Raw genomic sequence first — 23,111 nt, forward strand, 5'->3', positions numbered from 1 at the left:
CTTTCATTTCAAAATGTGGCTCATGTAAATAAAAGGGCAGGTCCTGTGCTTGTACTTCAATGTAAAAACTAAGACGCCATTTGGACTGTGTGCCTAAAAAAACCTTTTAATTTAAACATCAGATTTTTATTGATTTTCTGCACTTTCAAACCTTAACCCATTTGTGTAACGGAGGGCAAAATGTTATTTATCAATTAACTTTACTCTTAAAATAAAAAAATTAAAAAAAGGATTCAACAAGCTTTATGGGAACCTAGGACCTTTTTATGATAACTATAATAATATTTTATAACAATGTAATAAAATCAAGTCATTCTTAAATCTTCTCAGCTTTTTCACTAAATAGATTTTGCAGCCCGTTTGTGGTCCTGGCAAACAGGGGACATCATTGCCCTTCATGTTATGTGTGATGTGTTATGTGTGATGTGTGTTTTTGAACTTTGCTAAGACATAATTTTTGATTTACTTCCAGTTTTATGTAAATGACTTGTTAGTTGACATTAAATATTTTTAGAAATATGAATTATTTAATGCTTTGTAGTGTGACATGCTACACTCCATGTACTGTTAGTTTGTGAAACAACATTTTGTGAATTTTTAGTTGTGTGCATGCAGCTTCTGTGACTTCATATTAATTGGGAGACTACATTAAATATGTTTATTTTATAATTGAGTTCTTTACACTGCAGGGAATAATAAAATTAATTACATATGTAAAAAGATTTTTATTTATTTATTTATTTATTTTTAATCTAATACTGATTACCAAAGACTACTCTATATACAGTAGTACTATAATTTCAGATTTATTTTCTGTTAGGTATGGATTTATCTTTATTTATCATTATCTTAATTTTCAGGTATAAGAAATCAGGTGAAACTGTATCTAAATACAATGCACATTTCCTTCTTTCAAGATAAAAGATTCCCAACATTAATATTTGTTCTACTTTTATTTATATCAACATGCAAATAATTACAGACATTAATACAAACTTCAAAAGCAAGACAACACAGAACATGCATTATACAAGCTGGTGTATCATTTCATACCATTATTTAAATAAACAAAAAAGTCAAATCAAAATGACATTCAGTTACAACATCCTGCTACACCTGGAGTTTGTCAAAAGAATGCAATATGCTTTTTATTTCATGTTCTATTATATTGATTAGTATAACTACAGAATAGCATACAGACATTTACAGACAATTATTACATCAATTATTACATCACAACATACATTTGCATTTTTCTAATGAGAAAATGTATATGAACTATATCACATGGGTAACATTTTTCCTATAATCTTTTAATCTTTCACAAAGAAAAAAAAACTATGTGAAATAGTCTTATAGTGACTCCCATTTCCTTCATTTTTCTCTCCCTACTCTCTACTTTAACTATAGTTTTTATAGTTATACGTTAACAATAGTTTTACATATTCATACTTCATGGTGCTGCTATGTTTGTCATACACAAATAAAGCTAATATAGAAATAAAGAGTAAAATATAGATGTAAGAGTATTAGAAGAATTATAAATACATTAGCACATGCACTCAAACAAAGCATTATATTGAATAAATAGGAAAAAAATATCTAAGGAGCAGTTTGTTTGTTTTTTTCTTTCATTATTTGATGCAGTGTTTTGTCTTTATGTACCAAACCAAAAAACTACATACTTTAACAACACAGATAAAATCAAGATGGACAATCAGATGCTGGGAGGGAACCTTAGAATTATCTTTCACTATGATCCTAAACTAAACAGAGCAATCTTCAATGAAACAGCATTTGCAGTCCATTTCACTTTTCTAATGAGATATTTTTCCTATACTAAAAACTGAATATTCCAGGGGGAAAAGTGGGGGCTTGGTTTTATCCATTTGGAATTAATTAGAATGTAAACAGAGCGCAAGCAGTCCTAAATTGTATTTATAGGAGCCTCTATTTGCTGGGAAGCGAGGCTGAAAGCCAAGTTAAACTATCTTGGCATATACCATTGCTAATGCTTCTTTTTTTAAAGCAATTTTTTCTTAATAAACATCAACCTGCATTAACTATTAGCAAAATTTTATACTATTTTATATACAGTAGCCTAAAACAATGCCGACATAGCTATTTGGTTATTATTAGCCTTAGCATTATTAGCAAGTGATGCCAGTTGACAGTTGTTTTTGAGGTGGAGCAAGTTACATTTTGGTGAAAGATTACAAAGACTAATTCATTAATGTTCCGTATCTCAAACATTTAAAATTAAAGTATTAATACTTTTTAAATTACGTCAAATTTAATTGCAGGTGGCAGATTCACAAAATGTGTTATGATTTTTCCACAAAATTATGATTTTTCCTCTCTATTTTCTTCCCATTTTTTCATGCACCAGTGAAAATGTAAGTTGCCGAAGTGGCTAACCTGTAATTCACCACTAATATTTTCTACATAGGTACTATAATAATCAATATATAGTAAACATTCCTCATTATAAAATGTCCTTTTTAATCACAAGTGTGTACTCTCCCCATCATGAATAAAGTGGTTGAGCATTTTTTGAGCAGACTCCAGACCAACCATCCCATTTCTATCCTCTCCAGCACCATGGCTGTTCGCTTCTCTCCAATTACATACAATCTCATCCGCGTACGACACTTGTCTGGTGCCGGCTTGTGACTGGTAGAGGTCCATCATGGATTTATTGCTCCTCAGATGGCTGTGATGATCCTGCTGCTGCTCTTGCTGCTTCAGAAGCCCAATGGAATGGATCTCTTCCAGGCTAGCGGAGAGCACGCGAATGGGAGAGCCCAGGTTACGTACCTCTGTGATCTGGTAGCCATCGCATTCTGGACCATCAGGACTCTGCTCGAAGCAAGCCAGACTGACATCCTCGATAGGAACCGGTAAGGTTTCAGGGTGAACGGTGAACTTGAGATGCGGTATCTGTAGGCCGCGATGAACTTGATGACATTTACTTTCCTCGCCCCCAGATTCACTTTCTGTATCTATGATTCCCTTCGAATACTGGTTCACCCCCTCCCAACCGCCTTGGCTCTGCTGCCATTGGAAATACAACGCACTTCCATGACTTCCCTGTGAACCTCTCGGGATGCAGTTTTGTGCCTCCTCTCCCATTTCTGACCAATCAGATTCCTCCTCCTCTGGGAGGGTTCCCAGCGATTGGTCATCGGCATGCATGGAGACTTTGTCATAATGATTACAGTCCATGAACTGAGCTGGAGGTGGTGCGACTGGAAGTGTAGTGATGGGATCATCAGACTTCAAATGTTTCACTAGGGCATCCTGTAGCATTGATGTCACCTAAAGGTACAGGAATGTCTTAAAATAAGCCAACTCGTACTTGGTAAAGACATATTTGAAATAAGTACGAATGAACTACAGTAATTATTGTACGTAAGAATTTATGTAATACAAAAGATTTGAATAATAAGACCAAATGTTGTGGGAAACGTTTCCAAAAGCAAAGATACGTCAATATACTTTTTATTTCAAAAATAAATTTTGTTAAAGGAAATGACATCATAAAATTCCTCACTGTGAGTTTCTCTCACAATCTTTATTTATTTTTTGTAGAATAGCCCCTTATATTCATCATATTCAGTATCTTGACTGAGCTATGATATTTTTTAAAGGAAATATTGGAATCAGCTATGTACTATGAAGAAGCATCTACATAAATATGAATATTACTAATTATAATGAAATCAAACTCTCACATTAATGGTCTCTAGACTTTGGATGGTTGTCTTTGCTGCAGACAGTTGTTCTGTGAGCTCTGAGATCCGCTCGTTCAGTCGCTCTCGCTCTCCATCCATATTTTGAGCCTAAATTGAAGTAGCAAAACAGGCAGGAAAGTGAATAAAGTCAATAATAATGTATTGCGAATTTTAAAGTTTTTATGTAAATCAATGGTCAATCAATGATTGAAATAAAAATAATGTAATTATGAATCCATTTAAATAAATGGGCTTAATTAGGCTGGAACAATTAAACAAGAATGAAGGGTTAAATTGGGCTTTACCACACAATGCAGTTTTTTCTCCAGAAGGTGATTGCTTTGTTTTGTGCAGGAATAGTTGTCCTGAAGTCTGTTGAAATAGAAAGACATAGAAATCCATATGATATATTCACATGAATGCTTTGAAAAAACTACAAATTTCATGTTCTAAACACAGACTGGGTTGCACTAAATTAAGCATGGTTTAGAGCAAATTGGTTGGTCCAGGTTTTATTTTAAATAATGACAAATATACAATTTGTCTTTGACTAAAAACAGAAATAACATTACAATCACCCTTTTGAAAAGTGCAAGCTTACCTCATGGTTAAACAGAGATCCAAAGCATAAATAGCTCACTCACCCTTATAAAAAAATAAGTACACTTTAGCCAAATTTTGAAAAGATTATTTATTATGAAAATAATATACTTTAAAAGAATATACTTAAGTGCAAACTAAATATGGTGTTTTAATTGACTCAATTAATTGCAATTATATGAAAATATATTAACGTTTACATTTTTAGCAAATGTAATTAGCTGAACTTTAGAGTTTTGTGAATTTGATATGGCTTCTGGTGGATATTTTGAGGAACTTAAAGAGTTTTAGGAGGATGTTATTGACAGGTTTGATGAGGTAAAACCCAATTCTCCTGAGTCTCCGCTGGTTCCATACAGCTCCCCTGCATCTCCTAAGCTTCCTGTGTCTCCCAAGTTCCCACCCAGCCTCCCTCTCCCACCTCCTCAATCAGCCAGTTCCTCAGCCCAACTTCCGCTGCTGTCCTTCAGCCCCTCTGCAGCTCCCATTGACATGGAGGACCTGCCCAGTGTCTTCAGGCCATCAGCTCCACCCAGCACAGAGGATCCCCTGGTTTCAACTCTAGCCTCCATGCCCATTGCTCCACCTTGGCCTGTCGACACTTCGGCTCCATCTTAGCCCTTCCCTGGGCTCAACCGAAAAACATCAGCCATATGGCTTCTCTGGGCTCCCTCGTCCCTCCGGCTCCACCTTGGTCAGCCATCGACCTGCCTGCACCTTCGGCTCCATCTGGCTCCACCTTCATCCTCGGTCCCACCTGTTCAGCCTCTGTCCTCTGGTTCCCCAGTACCACCTCGGTCTCCAGGACCATCAGTGTCACGTGGGCTCTTCAGCTCATCTGCTCCACCTGGGTCTCCATAATTGGTGGCTGCATCTCCATCGGTAGTCCCAAGGGTGTCATCTCCTATCAAATCATTTCCACCATGGATCCTTTCGCCTTCGACTTCGCCCTGGGGCCTCGTCCTGGCTGGCCTTTGGATTACCATCCTGTTCTTGGCTCCTCACAGGCTCTTCCCTCCATCCACTCCCCCATGGACTGTAGCTTCTGCCCTGGACTCTTTAGCTGCGTTTTTTTTTTTTTTTTAAATGCCCTTTACTCACAAACTTCCCTCCATCTCGTTTACTCGGATGTACTTCATTGATTATGTTGCATGAGTGCCCACTACTGGCGGAACCCTAGGAATGGGCTGAATTGGAACGTCCTAATCCCTTAATCACTTAGAACTTGGAGTTGGATTATTGTCTGCATTTTTCTCCTAATGAATTTGTTTGGTGCAGCATTCTATAAGTCAATAAGTCTTGGTACGCTTGCTGTTATAAACGTAAAAAAAACAAAACACTTATATATTATAGTTGTTTGGGGTGTGAATAAATTAAATCCGATCTGCGATGCCATCATAATTGTGTTGCATTGTGGTCTATGGAGTGGCCTGAAGTGTGCATATGATGCAGACTCACTCCCTCACTCAAAATCGAGGGGTTGAGGGTCTGTCCATATAAACTTCCCTCGTCCACTTCACAAAGTGGAATGCACTTCAAAATGGCAGCGGGGATTCCCCCAAGAGGAAGTTCTTAGGGATGTTCGCAAACGCATGTCTAAATGTGAGTGGAATGCAGCCTTTTTCTTTTGCTTTGCGCCCTCCCTCCTCAGTTTGACTTTCCATTTAGTTCTGCTCCCTGTGACCAAGTTTTCCTCAGTTGTCTTTATTCATTATTATATCCACCTGTGTCTTGTTAATTAACTCATCAGTTCCTTTGTTTGCTTCGTGTACTTAAACCCTTAGTTCTCCATTTGTCTCTGTCCGTTCTCTTTGATTATTTGGTATGTGTCTACTGGTTTATTATTAAAGTCTATTTCCTGTTATTCTTCTTTGTGTGAGTGTTTCATACTACCAAACGTTACACATGTGCTTTAGTACGTTAGTCAACTCAACACATCAAAATACTTCTTTAAAGAACAACAAACGATTATTCAAACATAATGATTTGAATGTACTTTAAAGTAAAACTTTTAATTTAACATTATTACAAAGTGCACCTTTTAAAAGTGTGCGGAAGTTTAAGACACATGAAAATTTTGGATTAGCTCAGATGAAAAAGTGAAATCAGTGCTGTTTCTCTTGTTAGAGCAAACCTATTACCTGTTATATAAAACTATCAAAAGCTAAAACAACAGATTTGTTGTTAAATGTCTTAAAACATTATTCTTTGTTATAAAATTCAGCATGGTCAAGACTGCCCTCTTATACAGTATATCCTCTTTATATATCTATTCAACATTAAAATATAGGGTCTACTAAATGAGTTGATGTAGTGTAAATGTAGTGTATGTATATAATGCATGCTGAAGCATGTGCATTGCCCACAGAACCAAAAACCCTGACTGTTTTTAAACAAGGCTTAAAGTTTTAGCTCAAATTATGCTAAAAAACTGTCTATTTTATGTGCATGCATTATATATGAATAGAATAGAATAGAATAGAAGAGAAGAGAAGAGAAGAGAAGAGAAGAGAAGAGAGAAGAGAAGAGAATGTGATAGCTCAGTACAGTTTAGTCTTGTGTCTCACCTTGTGAACCGCTCAATTAAACTGCTAAGCTCTATGCGAGTTCTTTGTAACTCAGATTCAAGGAGCTGGTGTCCAGTTTTGAACTCAGCTCCCATACATTCCATTCGCATAGTGGTCTGCAGCAAACTGTGGTGGAGAGCCTCATTCTGCTGTTGTAACATCCTGGATGGAATAAACAGACAGACAGTCCATCAAGCATGCCTTCAAGACAACACAAACTGCAAGATAAAGAAATATTTTATGAGCTATGACATGCCAAGAAGGGATTGTTTGAATCTGAGTGTGTCTTAAAGAAAATTGTTTCACTACCTCCCAGACAAAGCTGAAAAGCCATGTTGAGAACCAAAGGTAACTCAATTAGTACTTTATCATTAGCAGGCAGCATGCAAAAGAGAATGCAATAGTAAACAAAAACTCACATTAACCTCTCCATTTCTGAATCCTTTTCCTGTATAAACATGAAAGCAGAGTCAAACGTGGAAAACCACAACAGCAAATAATATTCAGTATATATAGATATATACTAAAGCAATAAGCCCCAAGAAGCCATGGTTTACAGTGAATTTATAACAGCTAAGGGCCATTGTTAGGCACGACATGGAGCGGAGTGCCTAAAACCCCCTTAGCTGTTATAAATTTACTGTAAACCACGGCTTCATTGGACTTATTGCTTTAATAAAAAGGTTATTCCATATACGTAGCACGGTTTCACAAAATAAAACAAAGCAAATCAAATGGAATGATTTTTATAAAACCATTCTTCCACCAAACAATGTAGTTCCTCAGAAATGGTTGTTGTTGCAACAAAGTGGTTGCCAAGCAACACACAGAAACAAAGAGGTGTATGTTTGTAGAGTAATTTACAACAGCTTCGAACCAAGTTTAACCAATCAGAATCAAGGACCATAACTATCCGTTTTATAAATTTTCATTCTACTTCAACACTAAAGAAAAAAATATCACCTGTGGGAATGAAGATGACTCTTGGTAGCTCACTGTGGATTGATCATCCTGGATAGTGGAGCTAGCAGATGAATCTGACTTGTTAGAAAGTGGAGAAGTAGACCTTTGGCCAACTGGAGAGTGGCGAAGATGGCTTGGGTGATCATCCTCTTTGAAGTGGGAATGATAATGGTTTGATTCAGAATGAAAGTGGTGATGTCCCATTTGGGAATGCTGATTCTGTGATTCTGGATGGTCATGGTGGTGATGGTGATCTTGGGAATGATGATGGTGGGATTCTGGTTGGGAATGATGATGAGATTCTGAATGCTCATGATGTTGAGGATGATTAGTCTCTGGATTAGAATGGTGATGGGCATTTGAATGGGAATAACTGTGGGATTCTTGAGACTTGTGTTGATGGTAATGATCTGATTCAACAGGGGGGTTATCATTAGGTTCTGGAGAATTGTGATCACTTTGGTGGTGGAATTCCAAATTGGAAAGGTTTCCTTTAGAATGTGATGTGCTGTGATTTTGGGACTCTGAATATGAGATGGGATGATTTTCATAACGATGGGGTGAATTAGAGCGTACAGGACTTTTTGGATGACTGTCAGACAAGTGATGTTGATGAGGATTATGGTGAGTGTCAGTGTGAGAAGAATGATAATGGTGTTCAGGTGTAGAGGATGCATCATGTGAATGAGAGTATTGGTGAGTTTCAGAGTGTGAATCATCATGGAAATTATGGTGCTCTGGTTCTGAAACTGAAGTGTGATGGTGATGATCAGGGTTGGATGAGTGATTAGGATGGGAATGATGATGGTGATGGTGCTGGTGAGACTTGGGATGAGAGGACTCATAGTCAGAATGATGGTGTTGAGATTTCACACAAAACTGATGGTGTGTTTCTGAGTCAGTAGAAAGATGAGATATACTACTATGGTGTTCTCCATGGAGGTGGAGAGGAGGAGGAGGCGAATAGTGGTGAGATTTTGGATGGGAATGGTGGTGGGAAGTTTCTGAATGGGTGGAGTGATGGTGTGAAGATGAAGTGTGGTGACTTCCATGGTGGTGATGTGGTGGCAAAGGTGAATGATGATGTTGATGTGATTCTGCATGAGAAGGATAGTGGTGAGCTTCTGTATGATGGTGAGTTCCTGATTTAGAAGAATGTGTTGGACTGTGAGAAGATTCATGATGGTAATGTGACGGAGAAGGGGGACGATTGTGGGAATCTGAATGAAGAGATTTATGGTGTGGTGATGGGCTACGATGAGTTTCATGGTGGTGATGTGATGGTGAATGGTGGTGATGAGATTCTGAATGGACATGATGGTGTTGAGATTCTGGTTGGGCATGATGGTGTTGTGATTCTGATTGAGAATGATGGTGTTGAGATTCTGGATGGGCATGATGGTTATGGGATTCTGGATGGGCGTGATGGTGATGAGATTCTGGATGGGAATGATGGTGATGAGATTCTGGATGGGCGTGATGGTGATGAGATTCTGGATGGGCGTGATGGTGATGCGATTCTGGATGGGCATGATGGTGATGAGATTCTGGATGGGAATGATGGTGATGAGATTCTGAATGGGCATGATTGTGTTGGGAATCTAGATGGGCATGATGGTGATGTGATTCTGGATGGGCATGATGGTGATGAGATTCTGAATGGGCATGATGGTGATGAGATTCTGGATGGGCATGATGATGGCGGTTTTCTGTTTCTGGAGAACAAGGACATGAAGGTGAGCTATGATTATCTTTGTTGTAATGGTGGTGTGATGGAGACGATTTGTGGTGTGAAGTTCGATGATTCAGTGAACTGAAATGTTCTTTGGGGGCAGTTTGGTGCTTTTTCTGACTTTTGTGTCCACGTTCAGTCCCAGATGAAAGACCTTTTGAAGAAGAACTAGTATAGCTTGTATCACTTTTTGCACTGTCACGTCGATGCCTGGGAACAGCCTGGTGCTGTTGTTGATAGATGAGGTCCCTTTCAGGATTAGAATGTTTATTCGAGCAGGAGGTCTTGCTTGAATGTGAGTGCCGATTGGAATGGGAGCGCTTAGTTGAGTGAGAGTGCTTACTTGAGTGAGAATGCTTACTAGAGTGCGAGTATTTGCTGACATGGGAGTGAGCAGTTGAGGTTATGGAGCTAGCACTACTTCCTTGCCGACTTCTGGTAATTTTTGACTTCTTTTCTCTTTTATGTTCAGGCTTTGGAGACAATGTCTTGGGAGACATTGAAGTTTGACCAGGGCTCAAGGGCCTGTGGACATCTGTTACCCCAAGTGATGTAAGTCTTGATGGGCTAAGTACCTGCCTTGTGATTTCATTCAGAAAGGCAGAAAACTTCACCTTCTCCTTCACAAAGTTCTTATGAGCCTCTTGTTTCCTTTTCTGCAGCCCTTTCTCATCCAAGTCTCCAACACCAGCATGATCTGTTTGCCTTGACAAAACCTCCATAGACTTGGTCTTTCTTATGTTTGCAGCCCCTTTAGCACAATTCTGTTGTTGGCTCTTATTGCCCTTTTCATTCTTTTGTTGAGAATTTGTTGCAGTCTTCTTGGCAGTAACTCCACTTTTTTCTTTGACAGTCAGGTTCTTTTCCATGCTTGTGGACTTCTTCAGTTGGCCATCATCATCCAATAAAGGCATTGTATCTACATCATCCTCATCATCCTCAAAGGCTCTCCGTTCTCTGCTGATATCCATACATGACTGTGAGTGCTTTGGACGTTGAATAGCTGGCTTGGACTCAGTAGGCAAAGGGGCATTTTCTAGACTGGTTTCGGATGACCACGAAGAACATGAACCAGAGGAAGAGGAAGAAGAAAAGCTAGAATTTGAGAAGTATGATTTGGAGGAAGAAGATGAAGAGGAATTGGAGGAGGAAGAGGAATCAGAAGAGGAATCAGAACTCGATGAGCTTGATGAAGACTTTGACAAAGAACTAGAGGAAGACCCAGAAGAGTTTGAGGAAGTGACTGAAGCTTTAGAGTGAGTTTTCTTTTTCGGTGTGTGATGTTTATCCTGATGTTGTGGATAATGATGATGATGATGATGGCTATCAGTTTGGGGGTGATGATGGTTATAATGTTCATGAATGTGATGACGACCACTGCTGGCATCTGAAGCACTATAGATAAAAGTGAAGAAAAAATAATTAGTGGATCTTACTAAGGTGCTAATTATTAGTTACTACTACTATTACTTATTAAAACCCCATTACTTATTTATGTATAAATTCATCCCACACTCATTTGTGCTGTAGATGTAATGGAAGCCAGCTAGTAAGAGCTGTGCAGGTAAACCTCACTCCTCTGATTTCAAAAGGGGCACTAGCAACTGACACTAGAACCTGCAGTCTTTTGCGTCTTTGTTGGTGTGCCCACCTTGGAATCCCACATAGAGCGGATCAAGTATAACCGGAGGGGTTACGTTAGTGCTGTGACCTTGATGGAGGTGAGGTTTAAAGGGGTGAGCGTAAAAGAAGCCAGCTAGTAAGAGCTGTGCAGGTAAACTTCACTCTCCTGATCTCAAGAGGCACAGTAACGACTAACACTAGAGCTTGTGGTCTTTACCAACCTTGTTAGTGTGTCCACCTCCCATGCTGAAAACACCAGCTTGAATGCTGCTTAGGGTGTGGCGAGTAGAACCAGAGGGGTTACATAGACATGAATAATACCTTAAAACCATGTGCTTTCTTTTGATTTGAGCTAGTCAACAATCACTCAGGAGACCCTAGCAACAATCTAGCAAAGCCCTAGAAACCACCCATAACACCATAGCAACCACTGTTTAGCAACAACACTCACATTTTCTTAAGGTCCATAAGTTTTGCCTCTTTGTCACCATTTTTGAAACCTGCAGTTGGAGTTATTTGTGGAATTATCATCTTTACGTGGATTGTGCATCAGTATGGCTCCTCAGCACGGATGAATCTAATGTTTTGAGGTGTATGTGAGGGCTGTCAGTCAACTCATCAGTGTGGATATTCACTGTACTTCGGGAATTACAGATACTACGTCTTGGAAGTATGTCCAAAATAAGAAGTTTCACCAGAAAATGACATCTGAAATGTCTGCCAGGTTTGTTCTGACCAACTGAAAAAAAAGGTTTACCATAAATTGCGCTACCCATGGTGATTAAATCTAACAATCGCACAGTTATCTCAGATCACGTCAAACTGTGCAAATTATTATTATTGTTATACTTTGTTCTCAAATTGTTAATGTTAACTACATCAGCATTGTGTGACTACATATATTTAGTGTGTTTTAGTGTTATCTGTAGATTTCAGTTTCTGTGCAATCTAATCTCTAATTGTCATACCATTCAAATGTCATCGAAAGAAAGTCTTCTTTTAACCTCAAAAACCAACTTAATGTTCCTTAAAACTCTTTCTAAAATGACAAGTTTAATTATTCCAGCTGCTGTAAGAAGAGGCTACAAATGATCCGCCAACTGCAGCATTCACACATCCAATATAGTCTACTAGCCAGGACTTCTTCTTTATATACACAGACATGACGTAATGATGAATAGCGGCAAACTTGAAAATACTTAAAATACTGTAATTGTTTCTAATATTGCTAAGTGTGCTTCAAGATAACCATGTTTATATTAATATGTACATTTTTAAAATGCTTTTCAATGTTTCTTTTTCTTTTTTACAAATACATGTCATATATTTTTATTACCTCTTATCCTCATGTTCCTCTGGCAAGTGTGCACCATGATGGTGATGATGGTGACGATGAGATGAGTGGCGATGCTGATGATGAGGATGATGATGGTGTTGACTATGGTGATGTATCTGATGATGAGCCATTGTCTATATTCTTGCTTCTTCTCAGAAAGACAATTTAATTAAATTAAATTGTGTTTGCTTTGTAAAACTGTTTGTTTCCTGAGCAACAAATCATCCAAAAGTGTAATGGAAAATACTGTGGGAATACATAATAGATATGGTAAAGGTTTGGTAGTGGTAATTTAAAATGTTAAAATATGTATTGCCAGTTACAAAGCAACAAACATTGTGCACGTGGTAAAGCATGGAATATCAAACTGAATTACTGATATTTTATTAATTGGCATTTAGATTTTAGTTCTAAACAAATGGGTTTATATAATATACAGTATACTTGATCTAAGAAAAATATACAGGAATTAAAAGAAAATACTTAATGAATATTTACAGGTGTCAAATAAAATTGTAATACATAACTCTTTTTTTTAATTAACATAAAATAAAAACTGTTACAAGTTAGCTATGTGATATTGCAATATCTTACCGTAAAATGTTCAAAAATGCCAACAGAGAAAAGAAGCCAGACTTCCTCAAAGGATTAAAGAAAAATAAATATTGTGTAATATCAATTTAAAAGCACAATTTAAATTCTTAATTTCAAACAAATGCAACTTTGAGCAAACAAATGGTGCTTTCTTGAAAGGTTCAAGAGAGATGATGAGAGCTCTGGCATTTTCACAACTTTTCTATCCATGTCTGTCCGGCCCCTTTATCTGACATGGCCGATTTTCCAACAGTCATCAGCACAGTGTGAGCACCAGATGTCAATAATTCCTATCTCATTGTCTGAAGTGCCCATGGCAAATTTGTGCAGCAGTGACAATAACATCAATTCACAGCTAAAATAACATTTGAAGGGGAGATTATTTTCCATGGTAGGCACTAGTGACTGCCTCTTTTAATTTTGAGGTCCATCAGATAAAATAAGCTGCATGCATAATATTTTTCAATTATGCTTTTAGGTCTTTAGAAATCATTTATAAGTATAAATAAATACATTTTTGGAGTTTTCACCAAGTAACAGTCTTTTAATTTGACCTTGTACATAGTTTTGTCATTTTAATAAAACACTGATAAATTAGTAACTTGGCATAGTACATATTGTACTATGGTTCACAGTTTCCTTTGCTTCAGGCCTGGGCTTGTATCTGTCATCACTATTGATGCATGTTAATGCAACAGGGCTGATGATTCAATCTGAGAATGGAATCATTGAGAATCAATTTGAATTTACAACATTAATCATAATACACGTTCACAGGCACATGTTTGCCCTCACCGTCCATGCCACCATTTAACAGTCTGAAACATCCTGATCGCAGCACTGATGCCATAGATTGGGGTGTGGACACTATGAAAACTTATGATATAAAAACTAAATAAGATTTACTGATATAAGTTCACAAGTATTTTTTGTGTTATTTTGTAATTGGGTTGATTTCTATTGTATTTTATCATACTATATTGTACTACAGTATATTGATGTAGTACATTCCTAATTATAATAATAATTAATAATAATTAAAGTAATAATCTATAGTTAGGATTAGTAATTATAGCTACTATATTTCAGAATGGCATTACAAAAACATTACAAAAGGCTATCCAAACAATATTTATCATGTATAAAGAGAATCCAAATCTAAAGTCTTCAACTGACAAGGAACACACTCATACTAGGAGAATTATAAAAGCTAACCACACAAACAAAAACGAGGGAACTGAACCAGGAGTATAAATACACACACGTTAACAAAGGTTGCAAAATTTCACCATTGTGAAGCCCATTGCTTTGATATCTTGTCTTTCCTGAGCATCTTTCCCTGCAAGCTAGGAAGATAAAACTTGGATCTGTTCATCTCAGAGCAGTCATCTGGCATCCCTAAAAGTTTAATGATCCTGGAACATTCTGAAAGCCCTCTGATCCATGCTAAAATACCTAAAAATGCATATTTCGAAGCCTACAGTGCAACTGCTTTGACCTGACTGCAATGTATCTGAACAGCCCTCTTTCTAAAGTTTCATTACACTATGGCACCAAAAAACATTTTGAATGTTTATCTATGATTTATTTTGTTCATAGAGGCCATGCTGTGTTGTGCCAAACGATGCTATTTATTTTGTGACTGTATTCCAAAATTGCACAACAACCACTTGTTCCCTTTTGCTTAAATAAGGCACATGCGATTGTGTTTTATTCCAAATATAAAGTTAGATGAAGGAAAATATTTACCTGTAAAGTAGTTGTGATTATATTCATAAAAGTCACTTGTACCTTTTTGCTTAAATAAGCCATTACATGAGAAACACCAACACCTATATTGGGTGATAAAAGAGAAATTCCTGATAGGAATCTCATCTCCAGGGTTTGTGGGTAGGTATGTATTTGTTCATTCCATCCCATGCTAGAAACCGTCAATGATCAATTATGTAACACTGGTCAGGCACCCAACCATAATCAATGTCAAACTGGAATGAATTTTAACCTTCAGAAAAAGAACAAATAGACACAGTCCTAAATGAAAAGCCATACAAGGACGATCATTTCCTATCAGCTTCCTCTTATTATATAATACCAGAATTCACACAAGGACATTACAGTATGTAAATTCATTGCCAACGTGTCTTCAGGAACTATTCACCCCTCATTGATTATTGTTGTACTTCTGTGCTGTAGATTTTTCTGTCCCAGTGCAATTCTCTGTCATTTTAAAATGAAATAAAGTACATAACTGTATTAAAATACAAATATAAAGAAAGTGATAAGTATTCACCCCATCATTGTTTAACAACCTAGGCTAGGTGAAGTTTACAGGCAAGGTAACTGACACAAATGCCTACCTAAACAAGATACACATGTGCAAGTGAATCACGGTTAGTTCTTTGATTACAAGAAATCTTTGTCATGGTCGCACAACTATAAAATCAGACCAGTCAGAGCAAGTGATTAAATGTAAACCAACAACAAATGTCTAAGTATTTTACTATTCTCTGCCATATTTTATGAAATCACCTGCTCTGACTGGTCTGGTCTTTTTTTACATTGTGTACAACCTAAACTGACTCAAATATTCTCAAACAGGCTCAAATATTCTGCTTTCCACTCAATATTCTGAAAAATAAGAGATTAACTCTATGAAGCCTACGGTATCATATTTGAATAAGGGCTCCAAATTACCAACATGATCAAATCTTTGGTGAAAAACCTGTTGTACACAATCTACTACATGCCTTGTGTCATCTGACTGATAGTTTATACTTATTTAGCAAGTAAAAGCTCTTGTAGTTAAAAAAAGAATGAAACAGACTGCTCGCGTTAATTGGAAGAGGTTCAGAGAAAAAGAGGTCAAAGCCATCACATGCATTCATCTGCTGCCAATCACGACAGCTGAAGACACAAACAGGAAAGCGAAACAATTTAAATTATTGGCGAAGCACCATACACACAGAACATGGCATGACTATTCCTAGACAAAGAGTGTTGACAAGGAAGTATGGCTGTGGACAGATGAAGTCAAGGTGAAAATCCGTGAGAAGAAATGTCTCTACTACACTTTTCTTGCTGACAAGAACCATGAAATCTGTCAGAAGTATCGCGATACCGAAAGCAGAGCAAAGATGGCTGTATGGTCGCTTACGACAGGCCTACATGACATTTATTGCCTCATGAAGTCACGCTATCATCAAACTGAGGATGTCAATCACGAAAACGGGGCAATGGATCAATGGCTGTAAGAAGGCCATCGAATGCTGGTGGGACTACTTTAAGAAGGTCTCGACCGAAGAGTTTCTGCATCCACCGATTGCATCTGCTCTTCCTGTTCTTGGTCCAGTGCAGCTGATCACAGTCGACAAGGTTGCCAAAGTAGAGAAAAGAACGAAGCTGGGTAAAGCAACTGGACCAAAGAATCTGGTGGAGGTGTGGAAGTCACAATGCTGGTATTTGGTTAAAGGCTAGCAAGTTTCATCAAGCAGGTGTTTTAAAGAGAAGTTCAGCACGGCCATGCGAATCTGGAAAAAGAAGGCCAACCCAGCTGATTGTGTCAGCGGCCAGGAAATTTGATTGCTCTCACACACCATGAAGATCTTTGAATGAGTCTTGGATCAGCAGATTCACAACACTGTTCGCCTCACCGTCAACCAAATTCGCGAAGAACTGCGGGACAGTCGATGCAATTCACCCAATCCAGCTCCTGTTTGAGAAGAATCAAGAGAAACAAAAGCCCATGCGTGCTGCCTTTCTCAACCTCAAAAAGATGTTTGACCATGTTCCCCATAAGGCCATCTGGCATTCGCTAAGAACCCATTAACTTCCTGAGGAACACACTGAATGGGTAAAGCTGCTGTACGACAAACCAAAAACCAGAGTGCAGGTTTCGGTCTATACCTCAATGTGAAAAAGACAGAGTACATAGCACCCGACCCGAACGAGTAAGGTACGATTAAGATTGACAGCACTGACCTACCAAGAACTGAGACATTCAAGCATCTTGGCTCTTAAGCATGAAGTCACTGCACGAGTAAATTCTGCCTGGCTAAAGTGAAGCATGACGACCAGCTTCACGTGCGATAGAAAGACCAGAGACCGCCTCAAGTCACAGATCTACCACATTGTCATCCGTCCCATCGATCTTTATGGAGTGTTGGGCCATGAAGAAATAAGTAGAATGTCATCTCAGTGTCACGAGAATGAAAATGCTGTGGTGGATCTCCGGCATCACACGCTTCGACTATATCTGTAATAATGATATTCGGCAGTGATATGGTGTTGCCTCAATATCTGACAAACTGCATAAAGCCTGGCATCTGGTGGTTTGGCCATGTCCTGAACGCTGACCATGTGACATTGCCAAAACTGGCTTCAAACTGGAAGTCAGCAGAAAGAGACCAAAGGGATGACTAAAGCAGCGCTGGCTTGACATGCTGCACGACCAGAAAAGCAGACCCTGTCACCACGCAGGACAAACTATTGCATAGTTTGTATATTAATATTGCATATTGATAAATCCATGATTGATAAACAAAAAACACATGCTTTTTTTTTCTTTTTCATTATATTTCATTTAGTCTCAATACATTCCATTTATTAAAAAAAAAAAAAGAAACTGACTTCGTTCATATTATTTCTGACAATTACTTCATGTCAGACTTTACGGGGTTAATTTTACATTCTGGAAAACAGCAAAACATTGAAGCTATTGTGTTTCCTGGATTAAAAAGGAAACTGCAAAGCTCTTTGATTTAATGAAAAAAAAAAAAAAAATTCCCTCACATTTCATAACAAAAGAGGAGAAGAAACCATGTTAAATAAGGCTAAATGCATTTATTAAAAAAAACACATATATACATATATATATATATATATATATGGATGGCAGCAAAGCTCAATCAGTTTAGCTGCAGCATGTCAACAGATCTTCAGATCAGTCTCTCACAAACTCTTCAGCATGCGCTGATCCACTCCAGCTGCATTCAGGTTCTGTTAGATTATTGATGGATGGATTGTATTGACATGCTGATCACACTGCATACCACAAAACAAATGTTCTGGAACCATGTTGGAACATAGAGTAAATGATATACGCACATATGAATACTATGATGATCAAGTGCTCACTCTAGTGGTGAAGCATAGTAAAATTACAACAAGCAGCAATGATTGCTCAACATACTGTTTTCTGTTAGCATTCGGTTCCCATAAAAAATATATATATATAGCTCAACTAATCTATAATTTGGAAAGACCTAAATCTATTTTTTAAACATGAAATTTAGCCAGACAGAATTTATGAATATAAAGGTAACATGAAATGAGTATTCCATATTGTACCAGTGATCTTCCTGTCTGCAGACATTTTACCATAGGAAAAACACTTTGGATGCACACTTTCAACTCTGACAGGCTACTACTCCAAAACGCTATTTATTAAAATAAAAGTTTTTAACAAAATCGATTCATCAAATATGAAAAAACATACACTGAAATAACCAAAGAAAGACCAACATGTTTTTCAACATTGTCATTTAGAGATTTACTGATGATTGTGGTATTGTGAGAAATGATTAGAACAACAAAACTGTTCGATCTATTGAAACATGCTTTTAGTTAAGATTTTGCAAGCAGGAAGAAACAGAGGGCAGTAAGTGTAATGAACAATAATAAAAGTAATAAATTGAAAAGTATGACATGTCCTGAGCATGTGGGGCTCTTTAGAAATTTCATTCAACAACCAGTTCAAAACTTTCAGCTTCCTCAAACTCAGCATTCATCTGTGCAGCAAGAATGTCCAACTCTGACATCTGAAAAGAGCAGGAGAAAAAAAATTAAACCCAATCTAATAAATAAACAAGTAGTATTTAATGAGGCAACCCTGTTTGAAAGTCATTTCTGAAAGCATTATGGTTCCATGAAGTGCTTTCAACATCCATGGAACCGGTCCAGTACACAAAAGGTTTTTTACAGTGAAAATCACTGAAAGGTTCTTTAGGGAACCAAAAATGGTTCTTTATGGCATCGCTGCAAAAACTCCCTTTTGAAACTGTTATTTTTAAAATCATTTCTAAAAATATTTTCAATAATTAAAATTTGCTGAACATTTACTCACCCTCGGCCCATCCAACATGTAGATAAGATTTGGAGGAATTTTGCCATTATATCACAATGGATCCTCTGCAGTGAATGGGTGCCATCAGAACCCAAAGCTGATAGAAACATCACCATAATCCACAAACAATTTACATCACTCCATTCCATCAGTTAACATTTCGTGAAGGGAAAATCTGCATGTTTGTAACAAATCAATCCAGTGTTCAGGCATTTTCCCTAATATAAACCACTACTTCTGAGTCTATAATCCATAACAACACTTTCTCTGGTGTTGTCCTCTCGCATCAAAATCCACCACCACCATGTTTGTTTAGAACTGTTCTGGCCAATTTTTGCTTGACAGGAGTACATGATCTATGCATATTTGCATTCTCCTGATTCAGACAAGATGACTTTTTACTGGAAAAATCAATATCATGGATAGACAACTAATTTTTTTGGCCAGAAGCAACAGTTTGAAGTTAAAAACGTCTTCTAGATGGAGTCGTTTCTTACACAAACACAGCTTTTCACTTCACAAGTCATTAATTGAGGGACTGGAGTTGTGTGGATTACTTCTGGATTATAGTGATGTTTTTAATCAGCTGTTTGGACTCTCATTCTGACGGCACCCATTCACTGCAGAGGACCCATTGGTGAGCAAATCAGGTAAATGATAAATTTCTCCAAATCGGTTCTGATGAAGAGAAAAACTCATCTACATCTTGGATGGCCTGAGATTGAGTACATTTTTAGAAAATTTCCATTTTACACACTCCACCTTTAAATTTAAAGAGATGTTTTATATCACTATGTCCTTCTTCCCCAACTCACTCTCACCTTTATCTGTTGTACGCGCTTCCGCCTGGTTGTCTTCTTCCCCAGAGACACACCCGGGATGTTTGGATCAATTTCTGGTGGGTTTGACGTGCTGTCATCAGCAGCGGAGATGCTGAAAGAACCCAGTGAGATAGACATAGAGCCCAGAGGAGCTACTCTAGATCCCTCAGTTTTACGCATCACCTCTGGTGTCTGAAGCCTCTCAAAACCAAACAGGGTCTCTCGGTTGTTGACAGAAGTGGAAGGTGCAGGATGGGATTTGGGGCTTTCAAAGGACTTGTCCCCCATACTCAAGCGACTGTAAGAGCGCCGCGCTTTTTGGGACCAAACGGGGTCCTGCTCCGATTCTTTGGGCTGAGAAGATGGAGATGAAGGAGGCAGGATGGGCGAGAGGACAGCTGTCTTGGGCACTGTTGCTACAGCTGGGGACGATGTCAAGATTCTGGACAGCTTTGTGGGCACTTCAGATAATCTTTCCACATTCTCCTTGTTACTGTCACACAGGGCCTAGAGGAATATTTTTAAATGACATCATCATGAAATAAAAAATTAAAAAAAAAAAAAACTGGGTAGAGTTTGTTAGAAATACCTGAGTTTTCCTGGGTGCAATTTTCCTAACAGTGATTGACCGTTTCACAGCCACAGGTGGAGCCTTAAATGTGAGAGACATAATAATAGTACACATCTATTATAAAAAACATTAACAAATAAATGAAACACATACTAATATAAACATACACACACACACATTTATATATATATATATATATGTGTGTATGTATGTATGTGTGTGTGTGTGTGTGTGTGTGTGTGTGTGTGTGTGTGCGCGCATATACAGGTGCTGGTCATATAATTAGAATATCATCAAAAAGTTGATTTATTTCACTAATTCCATTCAAAAAGTGAAACTTGTATATTATATTCATTCATTACACACAGACTGATATATTTCAAATGTTTATTTCTTTTAATTTTGATGATTATAACTGACAACTAAGGAAAATCCCAAATTCAGTATCTCAGAAAATTAGAATATTACTTAAGATCAATACAAAGAAAGGATTTTTAGAAATCTTGGCCAACTGAAAAGTATGAAAATGAAAAGTATGAGCATGTACAGCACTCAATACTTAGTTGGGGCTGCTTTTGCCTGAATTACTGCAGCAGTGTGGCGTGGCATGGAGTCGATCAGTCTGTGGCACTGCTCAGGTGTTATGAGAGCCCAGGTTGCTCTGATAGTGGCCTTCAGCTCATCTGCATTGTTGGGTCTGGCATATCGCATCTTCCTCTTCGCAATACCCCATCGATTTTCTATGGGGTTAAGGTCAGGCGAGTTTGCTGGCCAATTAAGAACAGGGATACCATGGTCCTTAAACCAGATACTGGTTGATCATTGCCAAGTCAGCAGTCTTCCCCATTAATGTGGTTTCAAAGAACAAGAGATACCCAGAATTTATACTGTAGGGATGGTCATTAATTGAAACTCAAATGTAAATATTTTAATTTTCTGAGATACTGAATTTGGGATTTTCCTTAGTTGTCAGTTATAATCATCAAAATTAAAAGAAATAAACATTTGAAATATATCAGTCTGTGTAATGAATGAATATAATATACAAGTTTCACTTTTTGAATGGAATTAGTGAAATAAATCAACTTTTTGTTAAATTATATGACCAGCACCTGTATACACACACACACACACACATATATATACATATATATATATAGAGAGAGAGAGAGAGAGAGAGAGAGAGAGAGAGAGACATTAAAGACTACAATTTATAAACTAACAAAAGACCAACAATGACCCACAAAGTTGCTTAAAAATAACAAAATTTCAACAACAAAAAAAGTTTAAATTAATGAGAGATGAACACTAGAAAGGTACCATTTTATCAAAATTATGGCATCACACAATACCTCTAATATCTTTAGAACACAACTCTATACATCATATGCATTAAAATATGCAGTAAATTTTAATATAACTAATATTATGTATTTTAGAAAATCATGTCTATTTTTTTTTTTTTGTCTATAGTTTTTTTCAGCCATAATATCTCAAACAAGTTATCAAGGTAACAAAATTGTTTTGGATTTATAAAGGATTCATTCTCCCAGTTTTAACAGTGAGCCAGAAAAACTAAATTGCAACAATTTTATACATGTGATGAGCAAAAAACCTTACTTGTCAACTCACAACAGAAAATCAGCTTCTGATTTCATTTATATAAATTAAGTAAATACCAGACGTGTCTTGTTTTTTGTTTTGCCGTTTTATTTTTATTTTTTTATGCATTCCTACCACTCATCAATCAGTGACTGATTTTTGTGAACTCACCACAACTTTGGCCAGATTTTCATCATTTGCAGACAACCTGCAGGACCTCCTTCGTGGTGGACTCTTTCCATTTGACTCTATGTACAAACAGTAAACTTTTATAGAAAAACAACTAATACAAAAAAGAACATACTTTAGTATTATAAAGCAATTGTAGCTGTCATTTATGCATCCATTATTCCTTCGATATTTGCTTACATAACAGATAACTTAATAACAGCCTTGTTAAGAGACTAACGTTAAATACCATGTTCACAGTAATAACACTCACTTCTGATTTCATCGCTGCTTTTCCTCGACGGTAATCGTGTGGTTTTGTTGCTCATCTTGCAAGACAATACAGTTCCAGAAACTGCAAACTGCTGCTAGTCGGTAAGTTAAGCTAACACGACGAACACACGAGAAATTTACGATGCCACGATTACAACAACAAAAACTTTGCATGTAAACTAAAAGAGCTGTGCCTTAGTTTTACTTACACTGTCCAATCTGTTATATAGTCGGTTATATGGGATTGTATAAAACAAATAATACAAATGTCTGTGTTTTCGGGTGTAAACGAATATGCTATTCTTTCAAATTCGCCCGCCTTCCCATGTAATAACAGGAGATGGCGGATGCAGGGGGTGGAGCTACACCAACTACTTCCTGTGTGTTAAACATGTGTTTTCCTTTG

General features: G+C 37.4%; 1 protein-coding gene across 2 annotated transcripts; it reads right to left on the reverse strand.

The window, feature by feature from the left end:
* Window positions 1–18,017: 18,017 nt before the first annotated feature.
* cdca5 (cell division cycle associated 5) lies at window positions 18,018–23,075 on the reverse strand. 2 transcript variants are annotated; one of them, XM_058776387.1, is made up of 6 exons: window positions 22,915–23,070; window positions 22,707–22,817; window positions 22,436–22,512; window positions 20,681–20,743; window positions 20,092–20,598; window positions 18,018–18,965 (listed from the first exon to the last, which is right to left on the reverse strand). In XM_058776387.1, exons 2-6 carry the CDS (start codon window positions 22,759–22,761, stop codon window positions 18,885–18,887), a joined length of 783 nt encoding a protein of 260 aa, XP_058632370.1. In that variant the 5' UTR covers window positions 22,762–22,817; window positions 22,915–23,070; the 3' UTR covers window positions 18,018–18,884. The 2 variants fall into 2 exon arrangements, with proteins under 2 accessions (XP_058632370.1, XP_058632369.1); XM_058776386.1 differs by having other exon boundaries at window positions 22,707–23,075.
* Window positions 23,076–23,111: the final 36 nt, after the last annotated feature.

Source organism: Onychostoma macrolepis, chromosome 05, assembly GCF_012432095.1.
Source record: "Onychostoma macrolepis isolate SWU-2019 chromosome 05, ASM1243209v1, whole genome shotgun sequence".
NCBI lineage: Eukaryota > Metazoa > Chordata > Actinopteri > Cypriniformes > Cyprinidae > Onychostoma > Onychostoma macrolepis.